This window comes from Sprattus sprattus (assembly GCF_963457725.1).
Source record: "Sprattus sprattus genome assembly, chromosome: 9".
Taxonomy (NCBI): Eukaryota; Metazoa; Chordata; class Actinopteri; order Clupeiformes; family Clupeidae; genus Sprattus; species Sprattus sprattus.
In genome coordinates this window covers 24015826-24042208 of record NC_137928.1, presented here as the reverse complement: position 1 = coordinate 24042208, position 26383 = coordinate 24015826, and the positions used below count along the sequence as shown (strand labels likewise).

The window sequence follows — 26383 nt, the reverse complement described above, 5'->3', positions numbered from 1 at the left end:
ATACACACGTGCGCACACACACACTTTAATGGCCTTTCCACACACACTCTACACACATGCATTTGCAAAGAGTTGAATGCTTTGGACAGCAACATAAACTTTGTTGGGAGTAATTACTGAAATGTTTTGCCTTAATGCCACTGTAATTCTCTCCCTCCTTCTCCCTCTCTCATTCCACACACTTGAAATATCTCTCACTCTTTCAGCATGTAAACATTTTGTTGTGATTTTGTTGTGTCCATCACTGTGAACACTCTCCTGTTTCACCCAGTCCCTTTATATGGTGTGTGATATACTCATTATCTACACTTTTTTGCAAGAAGTCAAATAAGATAAGCAACAGGATCTGAATTATTTGCATGTAGCGAATATTATTCAAAATGAATTTGCTCCTTGTTAAGATGTATTCAAATAAATGATAATACACATTTAATCACTTTAAATGGAATCTTGGTAATGACCATCAGCAATTAAACTCGCTCACATAAAACACAAACCCATCCCTTTTTTTCCCTCGTACATTGCTATGAGAGCGTACAGGCCAAGAAAAACTAAACAGAACAGATACCATCCAAACATCCAAAGTAAGACAGTGGAAAAATGAAGAGGCTATGCAAAACACAAGATCATATTATATATGAATCCATTGAAATAATTTACAATTGCAAATGTCTTAATGGTTAAACTGGTGTATAATCTTTTCCATCAAAGAATTGAACCACGGGCCATTTTTAGGCACACATGCTGCAGTATGCAGGACTGCTAAGTGCTTAAAGGTGCAGTATGCAGAACTGCTAAGTGCTTAAAGGGTACCCAAAAGCTCTTCTTACCTCTGTCTGGAATAACCACTCCATAGTGTGTGTTGCTATTTTTATCCTCTGGAGTTTTCTCAGGTACAGAGACAGCCGGAGATTTGGAAGGAATCTTGTTGGCGGGTGAGATTCTTTCTGTGGGTCAGTATAATGATAAAGAAAGTTTTTAACAATATACCTTTTAAAAACAAATGCCAGTACTGACATGACTAATGTAGATATTGACAGAGCATCACATTATGTTACAGGTAAAATCAAGAGGAGAGTATAGGTGACTTCTGTACAGCTTTTCTAATCGCTTAAGTCAATTATCATACTGAGATTATATCTGACACTTTATCTGATGTAACAAGATCACTCTTTGCAAAAATATCTATTTTCAATAACAACTTTACTTTACTGGTCAGCAACACGTCTGAGCTGATTGGTCATGGTCTGAAAAGATATAGTGTGTGGGAGGGGGTTGGTGTACTGACCCTTCCCCGTCCGGAAGGTGAGCATGGCGGGCTGCCCATCCCCCACGGTGCTGCGCGCCACCATCAGCACCTCGTACAGGCTGGTGGCCTCCAGGTCGTTCAGACGCAGCGTGTTCTCACTGCCAGGCACCCGCACTGTGTGCCAGCTGCCTACTACATTTCCCATCTCGTTCACCTGCAATACACACACACACACACACACACATACACACCTTTACTACAGGGTCATGGTGGCTGGGCCACCCCTTCTGCAAACAACCCTAGAAGATAAGCATTCTTACCACACTCTCACAGGCAGAGAGCCATTCCACATATCACAACCAAACAAACAGACGGACTGGCCTTTTGCCTGTGTCAACCTTCTTTCCAGATCCTGGCCTTGACCGAGTGAAACCTACTCTGGGCCTCCGAGACAACTGTCACATTTTCCAGGGCCAGTAAACTTCAACAGCCAACACATTCTTACCTAGCCAACTATCCCAGTTTTTACGGCCCGAGTGAGCACGTTATCAGATGAAATACAACCTTTAAAAAGGAAATGGCTCCTTACCCAATCAGGCCTGCTCTTTACATTTTTAGTCGTTACCCTGGGCTGGAAAAGCCTTTGGCTAAAATGAGCCTAGCAGTGGTTATGTGAAATCGGCATGGGTCATTCCAGGTCAGCTAACTTGGGGGCTCAGCGGGTCAAGTGAGGGTTTTTCCATGGAAAAAGTCAAGCAAAATCGTGCAGCCACGACAATTTTCTAAATTGCACTCTGAGATTTCCAATCGGTATAATTTGTTTAAAAAAGTTTGCCCTTTTCAGGTTCTTCATCTCTTCTGGCCAGGCTAAAGCATGTTTGCAGAGAACAGCAGGCATTTCCAGTTTTGGTGTCCTATAGGCCAACATTGTTGTGTTAAGCCTAAAAGAATAAGCCTGCTGTCCCCACTTGCTTTGTGAGGAAGGAATTATTAGATAAAGACTTTAAGATAAACACAACTGTCATTCCCACTGTTGTCTTAAGACAATTGTTTTATTTAATCGACTAACAATCTGATAGACAGGATGCCATATGCAACAATGTTTTAGTGATTCTATAAACGTGCTGACTTGATAGCAAGTCATTTTGTTTTAGTTAATGGTTAACAGTCACATGAAGGCGAGATAAAGACACCTGTCTTTCCCACTACCCAGCCAAGCCCTAGGTGAGCTGATGTGGAATGACCCAAATTGGAGATATCATAGCATAGTTTGTCTGTAGATAAATCGACAACTAGATACTTCATTAATCCTGAAGGAAAGAGGGAGGGGGTTAGAGAGAGAGATCGAGAGCAAGGTAATGTGTGTTTGTGTATATGTACAATGTTTTTTTCGTTTTTTTCCAACTGCATACCTTACGGTATTTGACAAAGTAGGCATTGATAGGGATTTCTGCGTCTCTGACAGCCTTCCACTCCAGGTCGTAGATGTCAGGCTTGTGAGTCTGCGGAGGGCTGATGATGACCGGTGCTTCAGGAGTGGGCCGGTCGCTTGTTCTCTCCGTGGGCAGGCCTATGGGGTCACCGAGTCCCTCCTTGTCAAGCGATAAGAACAGTTCATCTCCCTCGTCACTCTGAAAAGGGTGGATGGAGGGTAGGGTCTCCCCTGGCATCCCCAACGTGCTTGGCAGAGGATCTGTCACACACACACACACACACACACACACACACACACACACAGAGAGCCCAACTGTGAGGATAAGCTTTAAGTGAATAGATCAGCAGAGGCTATATCCCTGCTTGATTAGAATGATTTCTTAATGCTATGCAATCTTATTCTAACTTATGCAGGTATGCAGTCCTGTCTGGTGATTGGTCATGGCAATGCTTTGACATCTGCAACACAGTAAAGAAAGCATCTGAACATCTGTCTTTCAGCGGTCCTGTAGGGACAGTGTCGCTCTGACAGGCCTTAGCAGAGGCACTGGCTGCTGTGAGAAGCCTAGGCAGAGCTGGAACAAGCAGTGACTGGGCTGGAAGGTCTGGCCCTGTGAGCAAACTTTTTTCAATCTACATAAAATAACAAGCCAGGCCTACGCAGCCCTGCATAATAATGCTTTGTTTGTTTGTTTGTTTGTTCGTTTGTTTGTTTTTCCATTAGAACTGCACTGCAGCCAGAAGTCCACCTGGGAAATTAGGCAAGTTGGGAACATTATAATGCCTGACACGAATTTGGCAGCCGTGGGGGTGGAATTTTCTCTGCAATGTCTTGGAGGATAGGGTTTGTGTCTGTGTGTGTGTGTGTGTGTGTGTGTGTGTGTGTGTGTGTGTGTGTGTGTGTGTGTGTGTGCGCAGTGTACAAGAGAGGGCCAGCCTGGCTCACTGGTACACAGGCTAGGAGCAACAGCAGGAGTGGCTGCATAATTTAGGAGCGGGAGTGTAAACATATGGAAATAGTGCTCTGAGGAGCAAGGTTTGCCATGGGGACGTGGACTAGGGTCTTGTGCCCTGATTGGCTTGCAGGTTTTTTCGTGTGTGGTGATGGTTTACTTTACAAAACAAACAAGCCGTAAGCTGGTAACACGAGAGCTGGTGCTGGGAACACCGCCAGCTGCCTTGCATTCCACGCATCGACCATTCAAATACCGGGGAGAATCACACCACAAGCTCACACACATACAAACACACAAACACATGCTTACACTTTCTCTATGCCTAACGGCAGTTACGGTTTCTCTCTTTTTCTCTTTCTCTCTCTCTCTCTCTCTCTTTAAAGCCACTTCTCACGCTGCACTGTGTGTTATCTCTATTTGCCGTCTATCTTGCACTTTCCCCATCCGTTCTTTTTTTCCCCTTTTTTCACGTAGTTGTGAATAATGTGTGCATTATCCTCTGGCCGGGGGCACAGTGGGAGTCGATAGATCTTTCTTCAGTACTCATAAAGACTCCAAACACAGTCTGAGGCTTGTTCCACCTGGACAGAAATGAAGGCTGGGCATGTGGAGCTCTGCAGAGGTCAGTCCATTAGCTCAGAGAGACACTAAATCACCCGAGTGACTCACCTACAGTCAGCGTGGCCTCTGCCTGTACTGAGCCCTGCTGGTTGGAAGCTTCACAGAAGTACTTCCCAGCGTGGGCTGTGGAGACTGCCTGGATGTAGAGTGTGCTGCTCCCCGGTCTGGACCAGACGAGATGGGGAGGGCCGTCGCCAGGGGCTCTGGCCGGGGCCTGCTGTGGCCGGAGCAGAAGGGCAGGGTCCATGGCAATGGGTCCAGCGGCGTTATGCCAGCGGATGACGGGTAGGGGCTGACCACTGGCGTTACAGTAAAGAGTCACGGCACCACCCTCCACAGCTGTGGCGCTCACGGGCGCAGTCAGGATGACAGGCGGAGAATTGGGACCTGGAGCGACATTGAAGTATACATACATGTTAAATTATATAATAAATTAGATTATGTCTGAGAGACTTGGACTATAGAGAGGGAGAGACGTTTTGCCCACAGAGGAAGCTGTCTAGCCCACACCTATCTGATTCTCTTGACATCTCCAGACCTAGAAGTGCAGTTCTCTACCTCCCCTATCAAACACATATATGAAGCTTCAGAATAAACACCCATGCTCTTTACTGGCCTGCATTGTATCACAAAAAAAAGATTTCTCTCTCGCTCTGCCAGGAAAAAAAGACACAACCCATACAATGTTTTTTTTATACTTAACGGGAGGCCAGTGTATCTATTCCTTCATTAATCACGCAGGGGGTGATAGGATGGGGGACTGACAAGCAGCTGCAGGAGCGTACCATGCTGAGAGTGCAGGGTGCAAGGAGGTTAGTGTGTGTTCATAAATAAGAGGCGGGTTGTGTATGATGTTGACAGCTGGGTGGTCTGTTCCTCGTCATAACCTTCTACAGCAACTCCTTACATTCCACTGTCTGGGGGCTTATCCCTGACAGAGCGCACAAAGCTCACTCTCATGGTGCAGCCTGTGCAAGCCTAGCTTCTGAGCGGCTATCCTCTCATTTACTCCGTTTCCCCCTCCATTTCACATCTCTCCTCAGCAGTTCTCCTCCCTCCTGTACAATGCAACCCACCTTTCTGTTCTGCTTTTTCTGCACTCTTCTATTTTCATCGCCCCTTCCACAAACAAAAATGTCCAGTCTTTATAGAAGAACTGATTTGATCTCTATTTTGTCACATGCTGCCATACCAAAACGTTTGCTTTTTTTACTTGATTAAATGAGACCAACCTGATTGGACAGTGAGTCTGCCGCTAGACTGCACAGAGCCAATCCCATTGTCCAGCAGGCACTGGTACATGCCCTGATCCTGTTGTAGCAATGAGGAGATGATGAGAGAAGAGCCAGACATCTGGAGGCGTGGTGAGCGGTTGATTGGGTTAGAGTTGAAAAGCCAGGTGACGTTGGGGGTAGGATTTCCCTTCACTTGACAGGTAAATTGCACAGAAGAGTTGAGAGGTGACACCTTGTCAGTCAATCCAGCTACTAGTGATGAAGGCTCTGAAAGGCACAAGCAAAGACATTTTTAGCTATATCACCTCCTTCTTTACTGCTAGAATATTCTATTTTATTACATAGACATTTGAGCTGTAGCATCTCTGCTGGTCTATGTATCTGATTGTGCTTCAGTATACATTCAGTTTAGTGGGAGATTGCAGTCCTTACTAGCACTGCTACTGTATCCACAGCTTAATCTAGAAAATGACATGAATAATTTGACAATTATGTGCATTAAACTCACCAAGCACATTCACAGTATAGTTGGCACTGGCCATCGTGCCTCTGTGAGTCTGCACTGAGCAGCGGTAAGCCCCACTGTCAGCAGACGTCACGTCAGTCAGCACCAAGTTTCTATGTAAGACTCTTCTCCTTGAACCCAGTGACACCTCCTTCCCATCCTGGATCCACTTGACAGCAGATGATGGATTCCCAGACAGGACACATTCCAAGGTGAGGGACTTGGACTGTTCCACGGACAGGTTTTGGGGGGTGGTGGGATAGATGATCTTTACAGGAGCAGCTTCATCTGGGTGGGGATGGTGGAGACAGGTTAGTGTTCCATGTAAGCAGTGTCATTGCTTATTCCATAAACAGTGACGTCTTCATAATCCAGTACAAAATCTGAGCTAATGCAATTATTTCATTCTGATCTGAGCTAATTCCATCTAAATATTTGGTACTGGTCAATCAACATAATAAAGTTGTCCTTACCTTTCACTACCACTTTAGTACCATGAGCCTCGGCCCTGGTTTCCCTGGTGATGGGGTTGTATGCACCACACTTATACATGCCCTGATGCTCAGGGGTAACACTGGCAATCTGAAGATTTCCAGATGGTAGGAGTAAATACTCATCTGAAAACATATAAACTACAGTGAGAGAAGGAGACACACAGTGTGAATGTGAGGGTGTATTAGAGAGAAAAATAGAGATCGAGAGTTTGTGTGTCAGTGTTGTATGTGTGTGTGTGTGTGTGTGTGTGTGTGTGTGTGTGTGTGTGTGTGTGTGTGTGTGTGTGTGTGTGTGTGTGTGTGTGAAAGAGAGAGAGACAATGTGTGTGTGTGTCTGTGTGTACGTATGTGTATTGTCTCTTTACCAGTGGATTCCTCCAGCCACCTCCCTTTGACACGGTAGCGTGGCAGGGCTGGGGGATTGCTTGATGGCAGCTGGCACTCAATCAGGGCTGTGCTGCCTGTTGTCACCGTCAAAGACCGCCGCTGACTTTCGCCAAACTCCTCGATGTCTGTCCCAAACACAAACCGCACGTACACATGAGCATGTGCGTGTAGAGATTGTGTGTAGGTTATTTAGAGTGTGAGACAAGTGTGTGTGTGGAGTGTACGGTCTGTTAGTACTAGTATGCATGGAATATGTATAGAGTTTGAGTAGAACATGTTTGTAGTGCATGAGTGTTGTGTGAGGAGAGGGTATGCTTTAAGGCGTATATTGTGCCCCATATGGGGCTACTAGAGGAGTGTGCAGTGACCGTCACCCTCTGCTCAGCCTTGTAACAACTCAGCACAGGAAGGCCCCAGCATCATTAAGGATACTGCTGAAGTGGTGTTTGGAAAAGTGCCAGAGGGGGATAAAACAACGACTGCTTCCTCCGTACACACCCCCTTCCCTTCTCCGGCACTTTAGTGGGCTAAGCCATCCTTACAAGGTGTCACAGACAGGAAATGCGCCTTTGTGCCCTGAAAGAGACTCGTCTGTCCCTGCTTCTCCAAATCACTTTGAAATAGATATTTAGATATTAGAGTTTGTATTTCATGGTATTTTAGACCATCTATTTTTATTTTGTATCCATATACTTTAGTCTTAAATATTTGTCTATAGTTCCAACTCTGGGGCCTCTATGATGTGCTACTGATTTTCATCCTGCTTTTTTTTGTGACAAATCAGCCACTCCTATGGTTCACATACTAGCCTTTCAGGGAATAAGCCTTTGAATAAGTCTTTGCATTTTTGACGGATGTGTGTGTGTCTTTAAATACAAGGGTAGTTGTATGTGCTGTAAGTGTGTGAATACCTGCTATTTCCACGTGCGCATAGCGGCTGATGATGACCCCTGCTTCTGACTGGGCCAGACACTGGTAGGAGCCCTGATGCTCAGGCTGCAGAGAGGAAAGGCTGAGGGAGCCGGGCTGAAGCTCCACACCTTTTAAGGCGCCCAGCTCTAGCGGCTGCCCCCTGAAGAGCCACCACAGACGGGCAGAGGCAGGCCTCACAGAGCAGAGGAGCTGCACTTCACCGCCCTGCTTCTGCACCACCGACACAGGCTCAGAGAGAAATGACAGGGACGAAGAGTCTGATGGAGACAGCAGAGTAAGAAGACAGAGGAGGAGTTAGACGACGAACATGAGCTTTGGACTGTGGACGGGATATGGACAAGATGGTAGGAGTGGAGGTGAGCTTACAAGCGCAGCTGATGAACAGGGCCTGGCTGAGACAGAGCACTGCGGGCAGCACCCTCAGGCACCCGCCGGCCATGATGCCCCTTCACCTCCGCCAGCTGCACAGGAGTACACCCCGTCTGTAGACACACCAAGCCTGCAACAGACATTAGTGCAACATGTCAGACTTAGACGCACACACACACAACAATACACACACACACACACACATAACAATACACATCAATACAAAAGAGTCAACGGAAACTTAAATGGTATCAAAGGGCATAATATTATCAACTGGACTGAAAAGGCAAAAGTCATGTATGCAAATACATGAGAAATCCTGTCTGGCTGTCTCCACCATTGCTGGCTGATACTCCCACTCCCTCCACCCAGGGAAACACCATGGCTTGGGGGCGCTAATCCCAGAGAACACTCACAATAATCTTCATGACACATTGCCTTATACCTCCACTGATCCCACCAAGGCAGCCCCCGTCTCCCCCTAAATCTCTTACCCTGACCCTGTCCAGTATCCCACTGAGTCTCCATGGAGCCAGGAATTCTGTGCCCCGCCCCCCCTCAGTGCCCCCACCTAGCCGCTGGCCGGGTTGAGGAGACACTCTTCTTTCACAGTGGGTCGTCTAGCCTAGCCTAAAGACCAGCAGCAGACAGCACACACACAGACACCCAGACAAATGTAGTGTATCAAAATGAACAGAGAGAGAGAGAGAGTGGAAAGAGCATAATTAGGAGCATTCCTGTTCCTCTTTTGAACCCATCTTTTTTTAAGCCACCTCCATTCCTACCAGTCCTCCTCCTCTATCCCTCCTCCTCCTCCTCCTTTCTTTGAGGTAATCCGGAGGAGCTTTGATCAGGGGTCCTCTGGTGTGTGAGCTCGGCTGGAGCGGGAGGCCGGGGGCACAAAGGTTGTCCAGCTGCGATATTCACACAACAGTGGCCATGGAGCTCATGCTACAGCCATGTCAGCCTCACAGCACAGCCAGCCAAGCTGCTCTGCCACAGGGCCAACCCAGCCAGCAACAAGGCCTCAGCTCAGTCTCAACCTCATGATCAGTACAGTATAGCTGCAGCCAGGTCCCGCACCCTCAAGATCTGGCCTAATGAAGACCATTTAAAGACCCTACAGACCAGACCCTTTAAGATGCAGCCAAAAAGCATGTTTTACAATAGCATGTCTTTACGTTGGTGACTCTGGCCTGACTTCAACTTTTTGCAAAATCACACGTGAGCAGTTTTTCTGAATGGCATTAAGCTGGTGAACACTTCAGACGAAGTCCTTAAACAGGAAAGGCCAACAGCTTGCGGCCTGTTTATGTCAAATGTCTACTAAACACCCCTGCTGTAATTCAGTGAGTGTGTCTTCTATCTCAGAGGTACAATGGATGCACTGTTCGTTTTTAATAGCCAGTTACACAGCTACGCTCTGGCGTGACTGTTCATTAACTCTGTTCCCTGTAGTCTTCAGGACGTCTTCCGCTGATATTAAATCTCAACTGCTGCTGACAGGGTCACTTCCATAGTGGAGTCATTCTTCAGTTCACACTTTCAACTGCACTATAATTTTGACCATGTTTGATTTATTGCACAACTAAAAAAACAAATGTGTTTATTAGGAGTCAATAGGCCTGTATTAGAAATTATTCAAACTATTTGGCAAAATAAAGTTTAAACAGAGTAAGCCTACTTTTACCTACTCAAATTGAAAGTGAATGTGGCTTGTGCTTGAATGTCACATAAAATCTAAATGCCAAAAGATCAATATTTACAATGGCGCTTGTTGTAGGCTACGCATGGTGAAAAAAGAATGCGCTAGGTGCACTTCGGTCATATTGCGAGAGGAGAAACCAGCCAAGAGTTACAGTTGTCCGCATTATGCATGTAAAGTAATGCGGTCAACTATAACAGAATTCTAATTCACAGTCAAATAGATACTTTAGTTATATTGTTGGGTAACAGATTTTCTTTGTAGTTTGCCATTAAATAGTGACTGAGATTAGCATATTATGTTATATGCAGTTTTGTGTGGGAAATCAACATGTATGTTTGCATAACAAGCTAATTTGTTGAAGAATATAACATTAGTCATTAAGCCGGGCAAAACGTAAAGCAAATAGTCCCAAGATAACTCGACAATCTAAATGGCAAACTTGTGCTGAGTGTGCTTTGAATGCAGGGATAAAAGTTGGCTGAATTGCAACTTAACTGCTATGGGAAAATGTGGGTCCCGATAACCAGACCAGTTATGAACCACTGGGTTAAAGCTAAGAGGGTTATGACACAGCAATGGAGCTTATGTGACTTAATCTGCAAGTTTAAAACCATATTCAACTCTAAAACGCAGCTAGGCTTACACCAGAGCAATTACCCCATTAGATTTTAGTTCTGTGTACAGAATGGCCAAGCTAAACAAGCCTGTAAACATCCTGAGGGCCAGCTGAGCACACAGAGCTTACCGTCAAGGCAATTCACAAATCTATGCTATCTACTATTCCAATAAAACAGGAAGTCCTTATTAGTGCTAAAATGCATGTGATCACCTACAATGCATTTATCACCTGGGTGATGGGTAATCATTAATAGGAAGAGTGATAAAATGATGCATACATCTTACATCTTACATATGATTTGGGGTTTAAAGTGTTGATCTGATGTGAATGGATAGACACACACCCTTACACACACAGTCACATGCACACACACACACACACACACACACACACACACACACACACACACACACACACACACACACACACACACACACACACACACACACACACACACACACACACACACACACACACACACACACACACACACACACACACACACACACACACACACACACACACACACACACACACACAGGAGTAGTATCTGAGGGCTACAGCTCTGGATGTTTTTTGTATATCCCAGGTTCTCAAAAAAGAACAAAATGTTACATCTTTTAACAAAAATAAGAATAAATATAGCGATGGCGGTTTCCTCCTTCAAACATTGCGAACCAGGGGGAAAAAAAACATTTGTCACTGTATAGAAAATCCATGCTGCAGACTTGCCAATGGGATATTACATTTCAAATCCAACATTTACAATGCTTTTGCCTTGAAGTTTAGACTGAGTGGAGGTTGTGTGTGTGCGCTTACCCTGTGTGTCTGTGAGAATGTATGTGTGTGACAGCAAGCTGTGTGTCTGTGAGAATGTGTGTGCGTAAAACAAAGCCTGCGCGTGTGTTAAGGGGAGACTGCGTGTGTGAGATTTAGGAGCCGCGCGGATGAGGAGACAGAGAGACATTCTATAGAGAACCACCCTAGCAAGTAGTCAAGCATGCATGTTTCAAATATTCACCAAAAATCCACTTTTCACTTCACAGTCAACTTTTTTTCAGATTTGTGTACTAAACATTCCCAAGTGTCTTCATATGAACTTGTGATTGAATCAGAGTTTCACTTTTTGACATGCAGATGTGTAAAGCATTATTTAAGCGTTAACAATGTATCCAATTTGCTTTATATCAATCATTTTTCAAGATATGAAGTTGCCTTTGCACATGGGAACATGTTGTGGTGTCTCCAAGTGACATACCAGTTTGGTGTTGATATCTCAAAGATTAGCTGAGATATGACTTCACTTCCTGTTTGGCCGCTTTTCTGCTGAATTTGAGTGGATGAACCGGACAAACCATATGGTAACTTTTTGTGAAATATGGAACAATCATTAAGGACAGTCCCTTCTTTATTCATGCAAAGTTTCATGTCTCTCATTATACCACTCTAGCGCCACCAACGGGTCAAAGTTGGACTTGTGTTAACACACGCAACTTTTGAACCGTATGACCGATTTTCAAAAATGAGGTACCATTGGATTCCCTGGATCAAGACGAATTAAACACACCCTGCGGCGTAAATTTCACTCAAATATTTGCTGACATATGACTTCACTTCCTGTTTGGCCGCTTTTCTGCTGAATTTGAGTGGCTGTACCGGACAAACGGTTGTGAGGATCAAAATTCTGTTTACAACTTTTGTGAGGCTAGGTCTGAAGATCATCTCTGGTGATTTTGAAGAAGATTTGACAAAAATTGTAGGAGGAGTAGGCTTTCAAAGGTTTTTGATAAAACCGGAAATAGCAGAAAATCTATATAACCGGAAATTGACGCCATGGGGTGGGTTTAATTCGTCTTGATCCAGGGAATCCATTGGTACCTCATTTTTGAAAATCGGTCATACGGTTCAAAAGTTGTGTGTGTTACAAAAGTCCAACTTTGACCTGTTGGTGGCGCTAGAGTGGTGTAATGAGAGCCATGAAACTTGGTGTGAATGAAGAAGGGACTGTCCTTAATGAGTGTGCCAAATTTCACAAAAAGTTACCATATGGTTCTAGGGGCTGCCATTGACTCCCATGGTACTAACATAATAAGAAAGCCTACAATAACAATAGGTTACCTCCTACCGGAGGAAACCTAATAAGAAAACATAACCCTGGATCTATTCATTTGTCATTCCAATCATGCATTAAAGCCCTTGAATTGATATATCGCTGATCGTAGAACGTTTTGGGTTCTCTGGACGTCATTGGAGAAGCAGATCTACTTCACCGTACCTTGCATGCACATGCCCATTTTGCCCCTGATCAAAGACTGAGAAAGAGAGCTCACTGGTTATAGGGCTTGTCATTGTTGGCATCTGGCAGTAGCTAGCTAGCTAATTCAGTATGGCAAGACTTGAAAGATGGACGGATATAAAAAGTTTTTTTTTTTTTTTTAAAGAAAAAGGCAACCAGGTGCAGGAGAGGCTAGAGGAGGTAGAGGAGGAGTTACGTTTGCTGACCATTTGGGCAAGAGCAAGATGAAAAAGGAATGGAAGGAAGGAACGATCTCCAGACACTTTAAGTTATAAGCACCATTGGCATATTACAGTATGTACACCATTTTCGTTTTATAATACACTACCCCATCTGAGCAAGCAAGCCAACTTTTGCTCCATGTCTCAATTTTAAGCCATAATACACCCTTGCACATTTATAATACACTACCATATCTGAAAGACCAATGCACAAAGAATGAGCAAAAATGATCAATGCATTTTAGAGAAATACTCATTTTGCGACCTCTCTCAAAGGGACTGCATAATGCAAAGGCCTGTCTTGCTATAACCTGTATTTTAGTTGTACTTGTTCTGTTCTTGTTGTACTGTCTTAGCCTGTCAAAGACAAGGTGCTTCATTTCAAAGAATCATAGGATACTCTGGCCAAGGAACAGATGTGTGTGAGGGGCCAGTCTTTATTTGAATAGTTGCTGTCAATATGAAACTACTGTTTGTTTATGTTTAATGCTTAAGATCCAAGAAATAGCATTGTAGTTAGCTGAAGTGAATAATGTTGACTACTCTATTACTAGGACCTTGAACATTTTAAGGTGTATACACAAGGATTAAGGTTGGTACTTATTCAAATAAAGACTCAAATTTATATTTGCAGTAGGTGACAACACGTCTGACACGGACAATCTCCTGCTGTGTTTCCTATTCGTGAAAGAGCAACTGCGGACAATGTTTGGACCTGATTTTCCAGACCCTGTCTAGAGTTCATATGAGAAAACAGCTTCTGGTGGCACAAGGACACCCCAGAACTGGTCCTAGAGGGCACCAGTCAGGTGATCTATCTGACACCCTTCCTGTCCTCTGTAGAAGGGAAGCAGCTCACCATTTTATCCACCCCTGCTTCTGTTTGGCCGCACATATTTCACATAAATCCACAAATCCCCTCAAAGAGGCCAGAACCCAACTGTGGGCCTTGATGCGTGTGTGAAGTACGAGTAGATAGTAGTGTGCGTGTGTGTGTGTGTGTGTGTGTGTGTGTGTGTGACTGAGGCCAGTTATTCTCCTCTATCTGCACGCCCCAACAGGTCCTCACTGCCCCCCATGCCATCCGCTCCTTGCCAGAATAATGATATATAATTACAATAATACCAACAGTGTCTTATGACACACGCGCTAACACATACATATAGGAAGGTAGATGCTCAACCTGGAGTCAGTAGGAAAACTATCATTGCAGACACTTCCACATTTCTACTCCATATTTTTAAACTTTTGTCTTGTTTGCACCACAGCATACGCGTGAAGAGCTGCCCTATCAGTCTCAGCAATCTGGCAGAACGAGGAAACAGAGGGGGCATCATTCCTGCCTCTTATCTCCCTGCCTTTCTTCTGACATCCGCCAGCATACACAGGGCCCTGGGCAGACAGATACTGCCAGGATATCTTGTATCCCCACATCAGAGAAAGCCAACCAGGATGCTTGGCTGTTGAGAGGACAGAGAGCTCATGAGGAAGCACAAACCCAGGCGAGAGCAGGGCTTAGACATGTCTCATCACAGCTGGGCACAACACTGTGGAGACAGAGCACCCCACTGGAGAGACCCGTCTCCCTCAACAGTAGATTTAAAGATAGTGGCCGTAGGAGCTTCATGTTTGGGTCAGAATATTCATTTCTCACATACTTCATACTATCATCAAAGTTTCAGCTGGTTTCCTCAACTGAGATTTTATACATACCCCAGGTCAGTCTAATGTGTTTCATCTTATCTTCAGTCAAGGTAAGTTTAGGCACTGGAAATCAGTGTCTCTTGAGAGCCAACAACTTTCTAAGTCAATGTGATCAGAAACCTTCAGCATTAAATGCTATATAGATCAATTAACTATATTGCACAGAACTTTTGTCCTGGAGGACAGTCTTTAAGTTGTTAAAATAACCTGTCTAGAAGTGGAGACCTGTCTTCATGATTGCCACCATGTCTAACATTGATAATGCAATACTTAAGTTTAAGACCCATCCACTAACAACTACTTACTTAAGGAAAGCCAGCAACATGAAATAGTCAGTTCTCTAGTATGAAGGTGATCACGACACTCACTTTCACCAAAGAGCTCAATAAGAAATAATAGGCTCAATTCTAAACTTAAATCATTTGATAAATGTTCCTGTATGTCTGGGAAGAGATCAAAATCTCCAAAATATCTGAGAGCAGAAAAAAACAGAAAGGGGTGCCAAGGTTTAGATCTTAAAATGCATCTTAAATAATTACTGGAAATAAGGGGGAAATTGCGTGTGTTAATCATATTTGTGTAGGCAGTTGTAGGAAAGCAATCTGAAAACTCTGAGAAGAAACTACAAAGAATGTGGAGGATACTACTGGTAATCTTCTCATAGATATGGCTAACACAATAAGGTCACATGACTTAGATGTATGAATGGAACGCAGAAGCCTCCCTATCAACTCCATGCTGGGCTGCTCAAAGCTGGTGCCACTGATTGGGTCGCTCTGAAGAAAGGGGCGAATAAACTTTGTACCAGAGAGGGAAGGGCTGTAAGCTGAGAGGACCTGCATGTCTTTTTAGACCCTCTTCACATCCAGCTGCCCCCTTCACCCTGTCCCACTAGGTAAACACACACAAAGGCAACACAAGAGCACATCACCAACCCCCTGAGGGCTGACAATGAACAGGTCACAACTAGTGCTGTGAAAAGATAGACAGATCGAGAAAGACAGAGAGTGAGATAGGCGATAGCCCACAATTGCATATTACCCTGAAACTTCATCCATCTTAACTATATCATAGAGTTGAATATTGCCAACCTAGGCTTAATTTCCATTGCCACACATCTCCACTTTACAGCTGATATCCATTTGCTCCACAGTGCAAAACATAGACAAGATCATTGCATGATACCTTAGGAGTATCTGAAAAACTGAGAGAATCAGTGACAGGAACGAAAGTGGTCAAATGTGGAAGTTATTTTTGAATGATACTAGAGGAGTGGAAGACAAAGAGTGTGAGTGTCTGTGATGGTCTACTGTGTGACCTGTGTGCTGAGAGTGACTCACAAAGCTATACCCCAAACATGTCTGCACTCGCCCATCTTTTCACTGACAGAGGATCTTTTACACAGACATTCCTCAAAGTCTCCACCAGGTGATGAGAGCGCAAGACGGGGGAGAGAGAGACAGAGAGATAGCAAAGGGAAACGACACACAGTTATGATGGTAAGAAAAATAGCCAGACAGGAAAAGAGAAATTAACAAAAGTAAAAGTGCTGAAGGAACCAAAACACTGCGAGAGTTAGAGATGCTGAACACGGCGGTTTAAGAGGACAGGTCTGAGAGGAAAATGGCAGACAGAGAGAGTGATACATAGCTGGATTGAGGACTGGGCAGAGATAAATCATGTAGAAAGTACTGTGAACAGAGATGGTAAAACATTGTACTAAGGTATGTGCAAGTGTGCTTTATGTTTAATAATACATTGACTATCACAATTCTTTTACAAAAAGGACAAAAACATACGGCACAAAAAAAGGGCATAAAGCATGCATATCATCTACATCAAGAAAGCAAACCATTAATTTGCTCCCAAAACTACATAAAATGCACCTTAAACTGCAGCCATAGTCCTCTCACAGGTCCGATGTGTGCTTCAGTGTAGTTTGTCATGTTTATGTAATTGAAACATGATAGGTTCTTATAGGCTGTGATGGAGAAAAATGTTCTACCCAGTAAGCACACCCAGTGAGATTTCCAAGGAAACTTCTTTATGTAAAGTTCTGGAAATAAATTAATGACAATACATACATTGTTTTTGTTTTAATGCTATAAATATCTCTGTTCTCATTTTAAGACCATCACTGCATCCAGAGGCTGTGCACGCTGGGCAGCCCCATGTTGATGGCCTGAATGAGAATGTAATTGGCCTCCACAGGGCTGTGAGAGCAAGGCACAGAGGCCAGCAGGGGCATCCTGTGGAAGACTAATGAGTGGAAACACTGGGATAGAGCAGCTTCTCTCTGATTATAGAGAAGCATTGTTAAGAAAGATGAAAAAAGACTACCATATGGGTACCACAGGGAAAAAAGAGACTCAGAGACAGATCTGATGTAGAACACATTGAAGGACTTAAAGCAGAGGGAGAGGGTGAGATGCAGAAGAGCAGATTTCAGGAATGAAGATGAAGGGGTAATCAGAGTTTTTTTCACTGTGCAGCAGCATCATAATGGCTTTTGTCCACTGAGACACTTAAGGTACACTGCGGTTTTTCTTTACATGCTATCCTATGAATGAGCATTCCTTTTTGCTTTAGAATAACTTGTTTTTGAGCATGATTAAAGCATGATTGAATTGAACTCATCTGAGAGAGAAAGGACCAAAACACAATGTGTGTTCTTTTGGGGATATTAAATGTTCAGGGAGGCTTTAAAAACAACCAAAAGTCCTCCCTGTTGACAGGAAATAGAATCGTCCGTGAGGTGTGGGGTTATGGTGCTACCTGGGAGCTGTTGTTGTTGTGACAGTATGTGTGGTTGTGTGTGTTGTTGTGTGTGGTTGTGTGTGTAACTCTATTACAGAACAATTACCATGGCCTTATTGAGAGCAACATGGTGAAGGCTTGGTGCAGGAAGGGGGTTGGGTATTCAAGAAGGGGTGATCACAGCAAAGGAATGAGACGAGAAGCTGAGAGGCCTCAGGGATCAGACAGTCACATCCCACAATGCGTTGTTTACCAAGCACACACAGCCACCCCTCAACCCCCCACCCTCATTCCTCTACTCCAACGACCAAACCCCGACCTACGGAACAGTGAGACAGCTATAATTCCTCCCCCAGGGGAGCTTGGGAAAGGGCATTACTGGATCAAGTATGGGAGGCAAGGGGTTATGGGTACTGGCTCCACTGATAATAATAATAATAATAATAATTACAAAAAAAAACATCTTAATTGGAGACTGTTCTACAAATGGCTGTTTCATTGTTAGAAATGTGCAGGCAGCACTGTTGGCCAGGCAGCAGAGTGGGGAGGTGTGAGCGTGAAGAGTAAATGGGCTGGAGAGAAGAGGAGTTTTTTCCCAAAGTTTTCAACAACAGGATTATCGTCAGGGGAACAGCCAAACAGTCAGCCTCAGACACCAGGAAACAGGCCTATGGGTAGCACTGCCACAGAAGGCCTTAGACTGATGGTACGTCCCATTTACCTCGGAAGTCCGAACTTCTTTTATCAGATTTGAGCAAAACCAGTTGATATCAACACATTACCCAGTGTTTTGTGCATACAAACACCGTAGCAACATGTCCACAGATAGAAGTTGCACTGTACTCTTTGTAAGACTGATTGTGGTTTTTGAATACGACTGACACAAATAAGACAGAAGTGCTAATAAAGTTGATTCCCAGAAAATATCCCACGCTGAGATGTTAAGAATACGTAGCCAGAACAGTGGACAAGAAGCAGTCGTCTGGAGGAAATAGCAGAGACTGAGGACTCACATTATACTGTCTTAACTCATAGAGAGAAAGAGACCTGGCAGAGAACAGTGGAAAGGGGAAGGTTCCACTCAAGTCAGACTAGCTACCCTTTATCCATTCATTTTGTAATCACTGGTCACTATCTGGTTATATAAAGTGGTCACTAACTAATCACTAGTCACTATCTGGTGTGTATTTATGGTGGTCATTAACTAATCACTGGTCACTATCTGGTGTAAATTAAGAGTGGTCATTATCTAATCACTGGTCACTATCTGGTGTATATTTATAGTGGTCACAAATGTATCACTGGTCACGATCTGTCGTATATTCAGAGTGGTCATTTGTATTCATTAATAGTTAACAGCTGAATTCAACCTCCTGATTACATACACACATTTCCCACCTTTTTTCTTTCATTCCCTTTCTTTCTATTTCTCTCCCTCGAGCTTCTGCCTAGCTGCCACCCCCAAACCCTCCTGGACTCAATCATCTTCTCTGCCTCCACAGCAACCCTGCTAGACAGAAAGACAACAGGGTTTCTGCGCAGTCTCCAGCAGAAAGGTCTTTGGCCTCTGCCCAAAAGCGCTCTCAGGCTAAGACGTACATTACATGCTGCCATCTAAAACATCTGCAAATAACAACAATATTGGAAGTCCACCAACAGATAAATGCAGAGGTTTTAAGTTGGAAAAACACTCAAGAACACTGTCAGACAGAGATGCCTGCATAAGTCATTTGTCTGTAGCAGTTAAACAGACACTGCCCAATTTGCCTATTATTATGACTCCTTGTGTGCAACATAATCATAGTAACAGAATAAATACACAAATAAAGAAACAGAGAGATAGAGGTTATGAACATCATGAAATATGTCTCCCTTATTTCCATGGGTGGAGAAGACTGGAAGACATGAACATAAACAGATTTTTGCTCTAGTATTGCCTATGAATATATACTAATTACGCTTATGAAAAGCAACGTTAACAAAACAGAAAACAAACAAACACACAGGCCCCAAAAAGCCATTTTATAATTAGATGTTTTTCAGTATGTGTCAAAAAACCTCCAAAACATTCAGCAAAACCATGCGCCCTTGTATGTACATGTCTGAGGCCATTAGAATAAATATACAGCCAGAACAGCCACTCTGACCAACTCTATTTAGGTTGTCTAAATGTTTATCTCTCTTGCCTTGTAAGTCTGGGACAGAACAGAGGTCTTGTTTTGTAGCTCTCCAAGATCACAAAACAAATTGAGTGGTGTGAATTCAACAAACCCTCCGTCTGAGTTTACATTCCTGGCTACTGCTCAAATCGTTAAACTCCTCAACATGTTCTGGACTCTCAGTGCAGCTCTGGACGTGTCAGCTTAATCTGGACAGTGACACATAGAATCCAACAGGGGCCGACGCTAACTAAATCTCATGACAACAGCGCAGTGATAAAAATGATCAGGGCACTAGTACTGGCCTTGGTCTCTGCCTGCTACAGCAGACAGCACCAATACTTCCACTGAACGCTGAATTTCCTCTTAGCCATTAAATCTTTGATGGAGTGTCTGATTCATTTCCACATGGTGACCAGTCTGAAAAAATTTATCCCAGGCTGAGGTTTGTAGTCTGTTGCGCAACCCGGCTGTTTTTTAACCATCCCATCAACTCTGGCAACAACACATGGCTTCCTTCTCCTAACCCTGCAACACCATGTGATTAATGTCAGCATCCCCTCCCGAATCCAACCATGCTCTGTCTGCTTGGCTCCCATGAGGGGGAAGAGGGCGGTGAGACAAGCATCATCTCACAACCAGAGGCCTTATGGTATTAGTGCTCACACTGTGGCGGCACAATCTGGGACCTCAGGAAAAAAAACAGCTTCTTCAAATAGGCAGCCCCTTAGGCCAGCCAGGCGCAGGGAGTGCCAGGCGGCCGCTCCTTTCGTGCAGCCTTAATATAGTCCTGCTCTTATCCAAGGGCTTTGTACCGCCACAGTTGCCTGGCTGCGGAGACAACCGTGCTAGATATGAGTTATGGTTTTTTAGCATTTGAAATAGAAACCTGTGGTTACACTCCACTTTTTTTCATGCTGAAGTTCTTTAGCTTTTGGGAAAGAGCCAAGGCAAGGCACAGGGGTCTAGCGCATGGAGGAGGGTCAGGTTCAGGAAGAGAGAGAGAAATGAATCTTGCAAACAGGAAGACGCTGAGGATGCAACATTCCCTCCGATGTTCTGTTAGACTCCAGAACATTCCTTTTACTGTGGGGGCTGTCAGCAAGAGTCCAGTTCACAAGTTCATCGTCAAATCTTCCCTTAAGGTCTGTGGATCCAGAGCATTGGGAAAATGCTCACAACAAACTTTGCAGAATAATTATTTGATAAGTAGTTGTTTTTGGAATTGTGGAGTGAGTCAGTATATATATACTATGTTGCAACTTCCTCAGGAACTGTAATTTCTTTTGTTCTTTTTTTGTTAACGAGGCCAAGTGCAATCAGACTAAGTGCTCTCATAAACTGAAGTCTCAGAAAGCCAAAAATCACACATGCAGTTAGCCCAGTCTCCCACTTTTAGTCACTCTTACAGGCCACCTTATCGCCTTTCTGTATAGCCACAACAAAATGAGAAGTATTTTAAAAGTGATCTGAAATTTTCCTTCACAAAGTGGACTGAGCACTACAGCAATAGGAACCACAGTTTAAAACATTCAATAAAAAACAGATGCATAGATGCCTCGGTGTTCTATCAGACATGCCTTGATATGTGGATCCATATTTGGAACGAAGTCGTGGCCACATCCCGCCTCATGCAGTGGCTCAGTGGAACATCTGTTTCTGCTGCTCCCAAACTGTTTGTTTGTTTTAACAATTTTACCCTGATGGTTTTCATTTCATTTCTTAATCTCTTGAAAGACTTCATCCTTCCTCAGGTCCCAAAGACTAGGAAATTAGACAGAACTGAACAGAGGAATCTGGTAAAAGCTTTTTAGTGATGCTTTTACATTTCAGCTTTGGCAACAATGAACAGGGCACTTACTGCCCAAGCATCCCATCACTATGTTACATGTCTCACTATACAGGTATTGAATCTTAATACTTAAAAAACTGCACAGAACAGCTCATTTCTATAATGAAATTGTTGTTCCTCAGCTTTGGAGGATACTAAACTAGTCATTCACCCTTTTCACAGGAGTCAGTCTTTACAGTTAGTCTTTTTCAGTTTACAGAATACTGTGTAAACAGCAGAAAGTACAAACACAGATGCTTCCACAGGAAACTAACCTGAAGAATACTTATCAGACTCAAATTCACTTTCACTAAAAGCAATATGTTAGCATTTCTAATTTGAGTGAAGAGTGATATGGAGCAAATGATAAAAAACAGACAAAGCATACTATCAGTGAATATCAGTATGCATACCATGCAGTGACAGAATAATCACTGTCTCTTTTGCTGTGTTTGTGGAGTGCCACAAGGTGGTGAGAAATGAAGGAGTTATTCTAATCAGCCAGCAGGGAGCACTCCCTTGTACCACGGCTCAAAACTCCCATCGTCTTCAAACTTCCCATCTTTCCCATCCACCCCCTTCTCCTAGCTGCTGGGCATTGTCAATCAACACCAGCGCTCCCTAAAGCATGTTGGTACTTTGGCAACCTGCCGCACACTCTCATTTGTCCACTGAATACCTCCAGGAGCTCTGGAGATGTCGACTCAGCCTGACAAATGAGAGCTGTGCTTAGAAAACTAAAACCAATTATTTTGGGTGGTGAACAAATACTGTGCGGGGCCACAACATTGCCATAATTTAGCATGAGGATTATCACATTTTGGGCAAGGTTCTCATGGTATGGACTGCACTTGTGCCTTCAGCAGCCAGGATGAACGAATACACAGCGAGGTTTGTCTCAACGAATAATATCGCTTGTTGGGCATGGGTACAAGGTTGGAATAGAAAGCCCTTGATCACAGGGACATCACAGAAGCTGTAGAGGCGCCTCACCACCATCATACCAGCACTCCACATACACTGTATACAGTATATATGCAGATGGAGGAAGTGTTTTCATATTCAGGAAGTTCCTCTCACTCTCTCCTTTTCCCATTTATGACTCAGTATTTTCAGAAAGTCATTCTTGGCCAGCAGCTGATCCTTTATTGCAAAAATACTTAAGATCACAGCCCAAACCCAAATAAACAACCAAACCACACAGTGATTTAGCTGTTAAAATTCACTTTCATCCATTCTGGGCCAGAGAGAGGATTTAGCTGCCTAACATCTGTGTGGCAAAGGAGTCAGGCCAAGTAGGACTCCCAAAATACACTGCGGGGTGAGCCCAGATTCCCTCTTTTTTGCCCACGAGGACACACCCGCTGCCGTTCAAACACACACTTTTTTTTTTACACTCACACAAACCATCACTCTGGCCCCATACATTTACATAGAGCCCTGTCCACAACTAAGACACTAGCTTTAATAACAAGCGCAGAGAAGATGCACCCAGATTAACCCTCAGCACCTCACAAACACTGTGGAGAGCTGATGCCTAATTCTAAATCTGCTGAATTAATGCAAGTTTCTTTTTCCAGGGTTAGGAGGTGTAACTTATAATAGTGAAAAAAAAGAAACTAATGTCTGCGTGGACTTGTACTATTACACATGCTTACATTCAAATTGGCCACTTAACATACCCCTACAACAGGCACATGTGTTCATCATTAGCCAACACGCCCTAATCGGCCAAACATTCTGGCACACTTAATGTCACAGTGCTGTGTTTAGCCCTCGTTTGTAGAGGTACTGGTATGCTAATGATTTATTCAACCCTCTTACAGTGAGTCTACATTTTACAAAGTAGCCTTTTCAAAATTATGGAGTGCAGATATCACATTTTCACACACTTTGTTAAAAATAGTTTAAAAAAATGAGGGGCCAAATTATTTTTCTTGATTCAGTTTTGATTACCCATAACTAAATTCTATCCCACAACCACACACCCCCACCCCCCACAGACGAAACAATGCCTGAGAAGCTGTTCGAACTTGAAAGTGTTTTACTTCTAGGCACCCATCTGTGTCTCAGGGCTTTGATGTCATTGGAGTTTGGAAAAGATTTTAAGAAACTTAACATTTCTGAGTGCAAATCCAAAATCTCCACAGATTCACTCTGATCAAGGTTCCTCACAAAGAAGATTGTACACATTTGGCTTTTAGTGGTATAAGTTCAGCCCTTTATGTTGACCTCTCCTAACATAGCCCTTTCAAAATTAATTATAAATAAAAAATTGGAAGGTTTGTGTCTTGTTGCATTTTATATTATTTTTCTTCTTTTAAAATATCAAATAATATACGTTATCATTATTATTGTTAGTAGGAGTAGTATAGTTAATTGTATTTAGAATACTGTGTTTAAGATCACGGTCTGATGATTATAGATAGCTTATATAAAGAAAGAACATTAATATGATATAAAAATACAATTAGCAGAAATTACATGTAAAATGGACAAAGTACTGTAAAACAAATAATTTTAACACAGGTAAAATATGTATGTATATATATTATTATTTTGTCCAAATTAATTGCAAAATCTGCATCTACAATGACCCTTGTTTTATTAGTTTTGTGGTGTACTCTGGTACTATACCAACCATTTTCCAAAACAGGCTAAATCTAGACACTACATAAGTCCATAGCAATGAAGAGAGCAGTCTAATGCTCACTTAAAAATCTGATACATTTTATCAGTGGCTATCAACTAACAGTGACATTCTCTGTTTTTATTTAATTATATTGAAGTCAACAAGTGGTTTCAATTGAAGGTCAACTCCAAGTTAACAGGTGGGACAGCATGGACAGCATGTACAACTGAGAAAGACATTTCTGCTTTGACCAAATATAAAAGACAAGATGAATATCTTTCCATAATCCCCTCAGCCAATTGTTTTCCCCATCCTTTCATTATCATCATAGTCACGGGTTTCATGAGATTCATTCTCACTACTTACTAACCAGTGAGGTTTCATTAATGAGAATTTGCAATCAGGTATGCAATGCTCTCTATCAGAACAAATCATTTAATTGTCCAATATTGTGTGGGCCATTTTGGAATGTTATAAGACCTGATTTTAAGTTTTATAAAGCATTCATTTTCCACACATGAGTAGGTGGGTCTGAAGGTCTGCTAACATGAACACACTTACTACTTACTTTATGTTGCATATGAATCAGTCCACTGTATGTGATAACACTGCCCACGTTTCATATAGTATTGCTAATAAGTAAAGTGACCATTTTAGCCAGAATAATCGCATCCCACGACTATATCAATTACTCTACTGCCAACAGAGCCATACCTGTGATATGTGTAGTTTCTTGGAATCATAAAGCACACATTAACATGCAATATTGAGACTTCTGTGTCAAACCATGCATCAGTTTTCTTTGAGTTAAAATAAAAAGCATTTGCAACCTAGTGTTTTTGACTACAGCGTCACTGTACAGAATTTTCACCATGAAATCTACTATCTTCATCTACAAATGAAGCACTTTAAGAAGCCTATGGTTTACACATAACCTCATATCATATAATATATAAATGAACGTTTCAAACTTTTCATACACGTCTCAAGAGTTTACAAGGCCTCGACACTATGTGCTCTATGTGAACAAGCCTGGAAATTGTGGACGGGCCAAGCTTTAATATTTCAAATGGCTATGCATAGCTCGAGTAAGCTAATGTCCGTGGGCGCCCCCATCTCATATACAGAAAAAAAGGCAGTCGAAACCTCGTGGTAAGTTTTTACCAGAATACAGTTGATTGAATCATAACACATATCGAATCCCTGTGTGAATTTTTACAATATATACAATTACATAGTTACTGTATGACTGTCAACCATACTACAAGTTAGTCTTTTCCCACAACAATCAACCCCTTTCCAGAAACTCAAGCCCCGAGACTCTTCAGCGAACGCAGTAAAAACGTTCGTAACCACCGCGTTCCCCAATGTATTCCTTACCTTTTGCAGGAGGGTATAAATTGCTGGAATCTGGATAAACTAGCAGAAAAGCGCATTCTTATGGCAGAGAATCCGAACTGGGCCCTCCATTAGACACGGGCGCAAAGTGCAGAGCAATTGGTGAAGAAAAAGAAAAACCGAATTCGCTGTGTGAGTACTTCAAAACTGAAGTGACTGGAAATGCCCCGGCATAATGAAAATGCAAACAAGCGAAAAAGGTTTATCTTATATTCCGGACGCTACTCTAGGAAAGTTACGCGCTCTATGTATACCTCTCGTTCCTTTCCCTGCTCGCTCTGCCTTTCACTACAACTGTCTTTTTCCACAGACACATCCGTGAAACCAGTATCGAATTGCTCAGCAAATCATAGCAGCGGCTCGTAGCCTGATCGTCAAACCAGGAATGTTTCCAGCCCCAAAGCCCAATCCGTTGGATGCGTAGGTTAGGCAGAGGAGGAGGGGGTAGTGGCATTGCATTTGTGTTAACAAGCTTCTCAACCAAACAAAACGCTTTTGTAGACCTCCCCTTAAGTGTGACATTGCTTTTCATAAATACGGGATAGACTAATCTATGGAAAGTAATCTTCTGTGTAGTGCCTGTTGGTCAGCTGTAATTTTGCGAAAGTTTCTCATGACTTTTTCTTTTCACAGTTTCTTGACAAAAACGTATATCGTCGTTAAATTATATCGTTAAACTGTTATAACATAGCCATGTTGATAATATACCAAAGATGATGCAATTGCTTCTGTGTTTATCATGTCTTTTCATGGAATTGAGGTGGAATACTGGAATGCTATCCTTCTGTTCATAGAGGAAACTGACTGACTGATTTACTTTTGACTTCTGGTATGTAATGTTTGTATATACGTATACAGTATATATGTGTGTGCAC

General features: G+C 43.0%; 1 protein-coding gene across 1 annotated transcript in view; it reads right to left on the bottom strand.

Annotated features, from left to right (window-relative positions):
* Positions 1–25763, bottom strand: part of cdon (cell adhesion associated, oncogene regulated) — a 33092-nt gene extending 7329 nt beyond the window's left edge. Inside the window, exons 1-11 of the mRNA XM_080845387.1 lie at positions 25491–25763; positions 8181–8313; positions 7793–8071; positions 6860–7006; positions 6474–6617; positions 6004–6288; positions 5493–5762; positions 4309–4647; positions 2662–2942; positions 1289–1463; positions 831–947 (exon numbers count right to left, since the gene is read on the bottom strand). Of these exons, the coding sequence (XP_080701513.1) occupies positions 831–947; positions 1289–1463; positions 2662–2942; positions 4309–4647; positions 5493–5762; positions 6004–6288; positions 6474–6617; positions 6860–7006; positions 7793–8071; positions 8181–8253 (2110 nt within the window). The 5' untranslated portion in view covers positions 8254–8313; positions 25491–25763. The remainder of the gene's footprint in view (positions 1–830; positions 948–1288; positions 1464–2661; positions 2943–4308; positions 4648–5492; positions 5763–6003; positions 6289–6473; positions 6618–6859; positions 7007–7792; positions 8072–8180; positions 8314–25490) is intronic.
* Between the last annotated feature and the right edge of the window lie 620 nt (positions 25764–26383).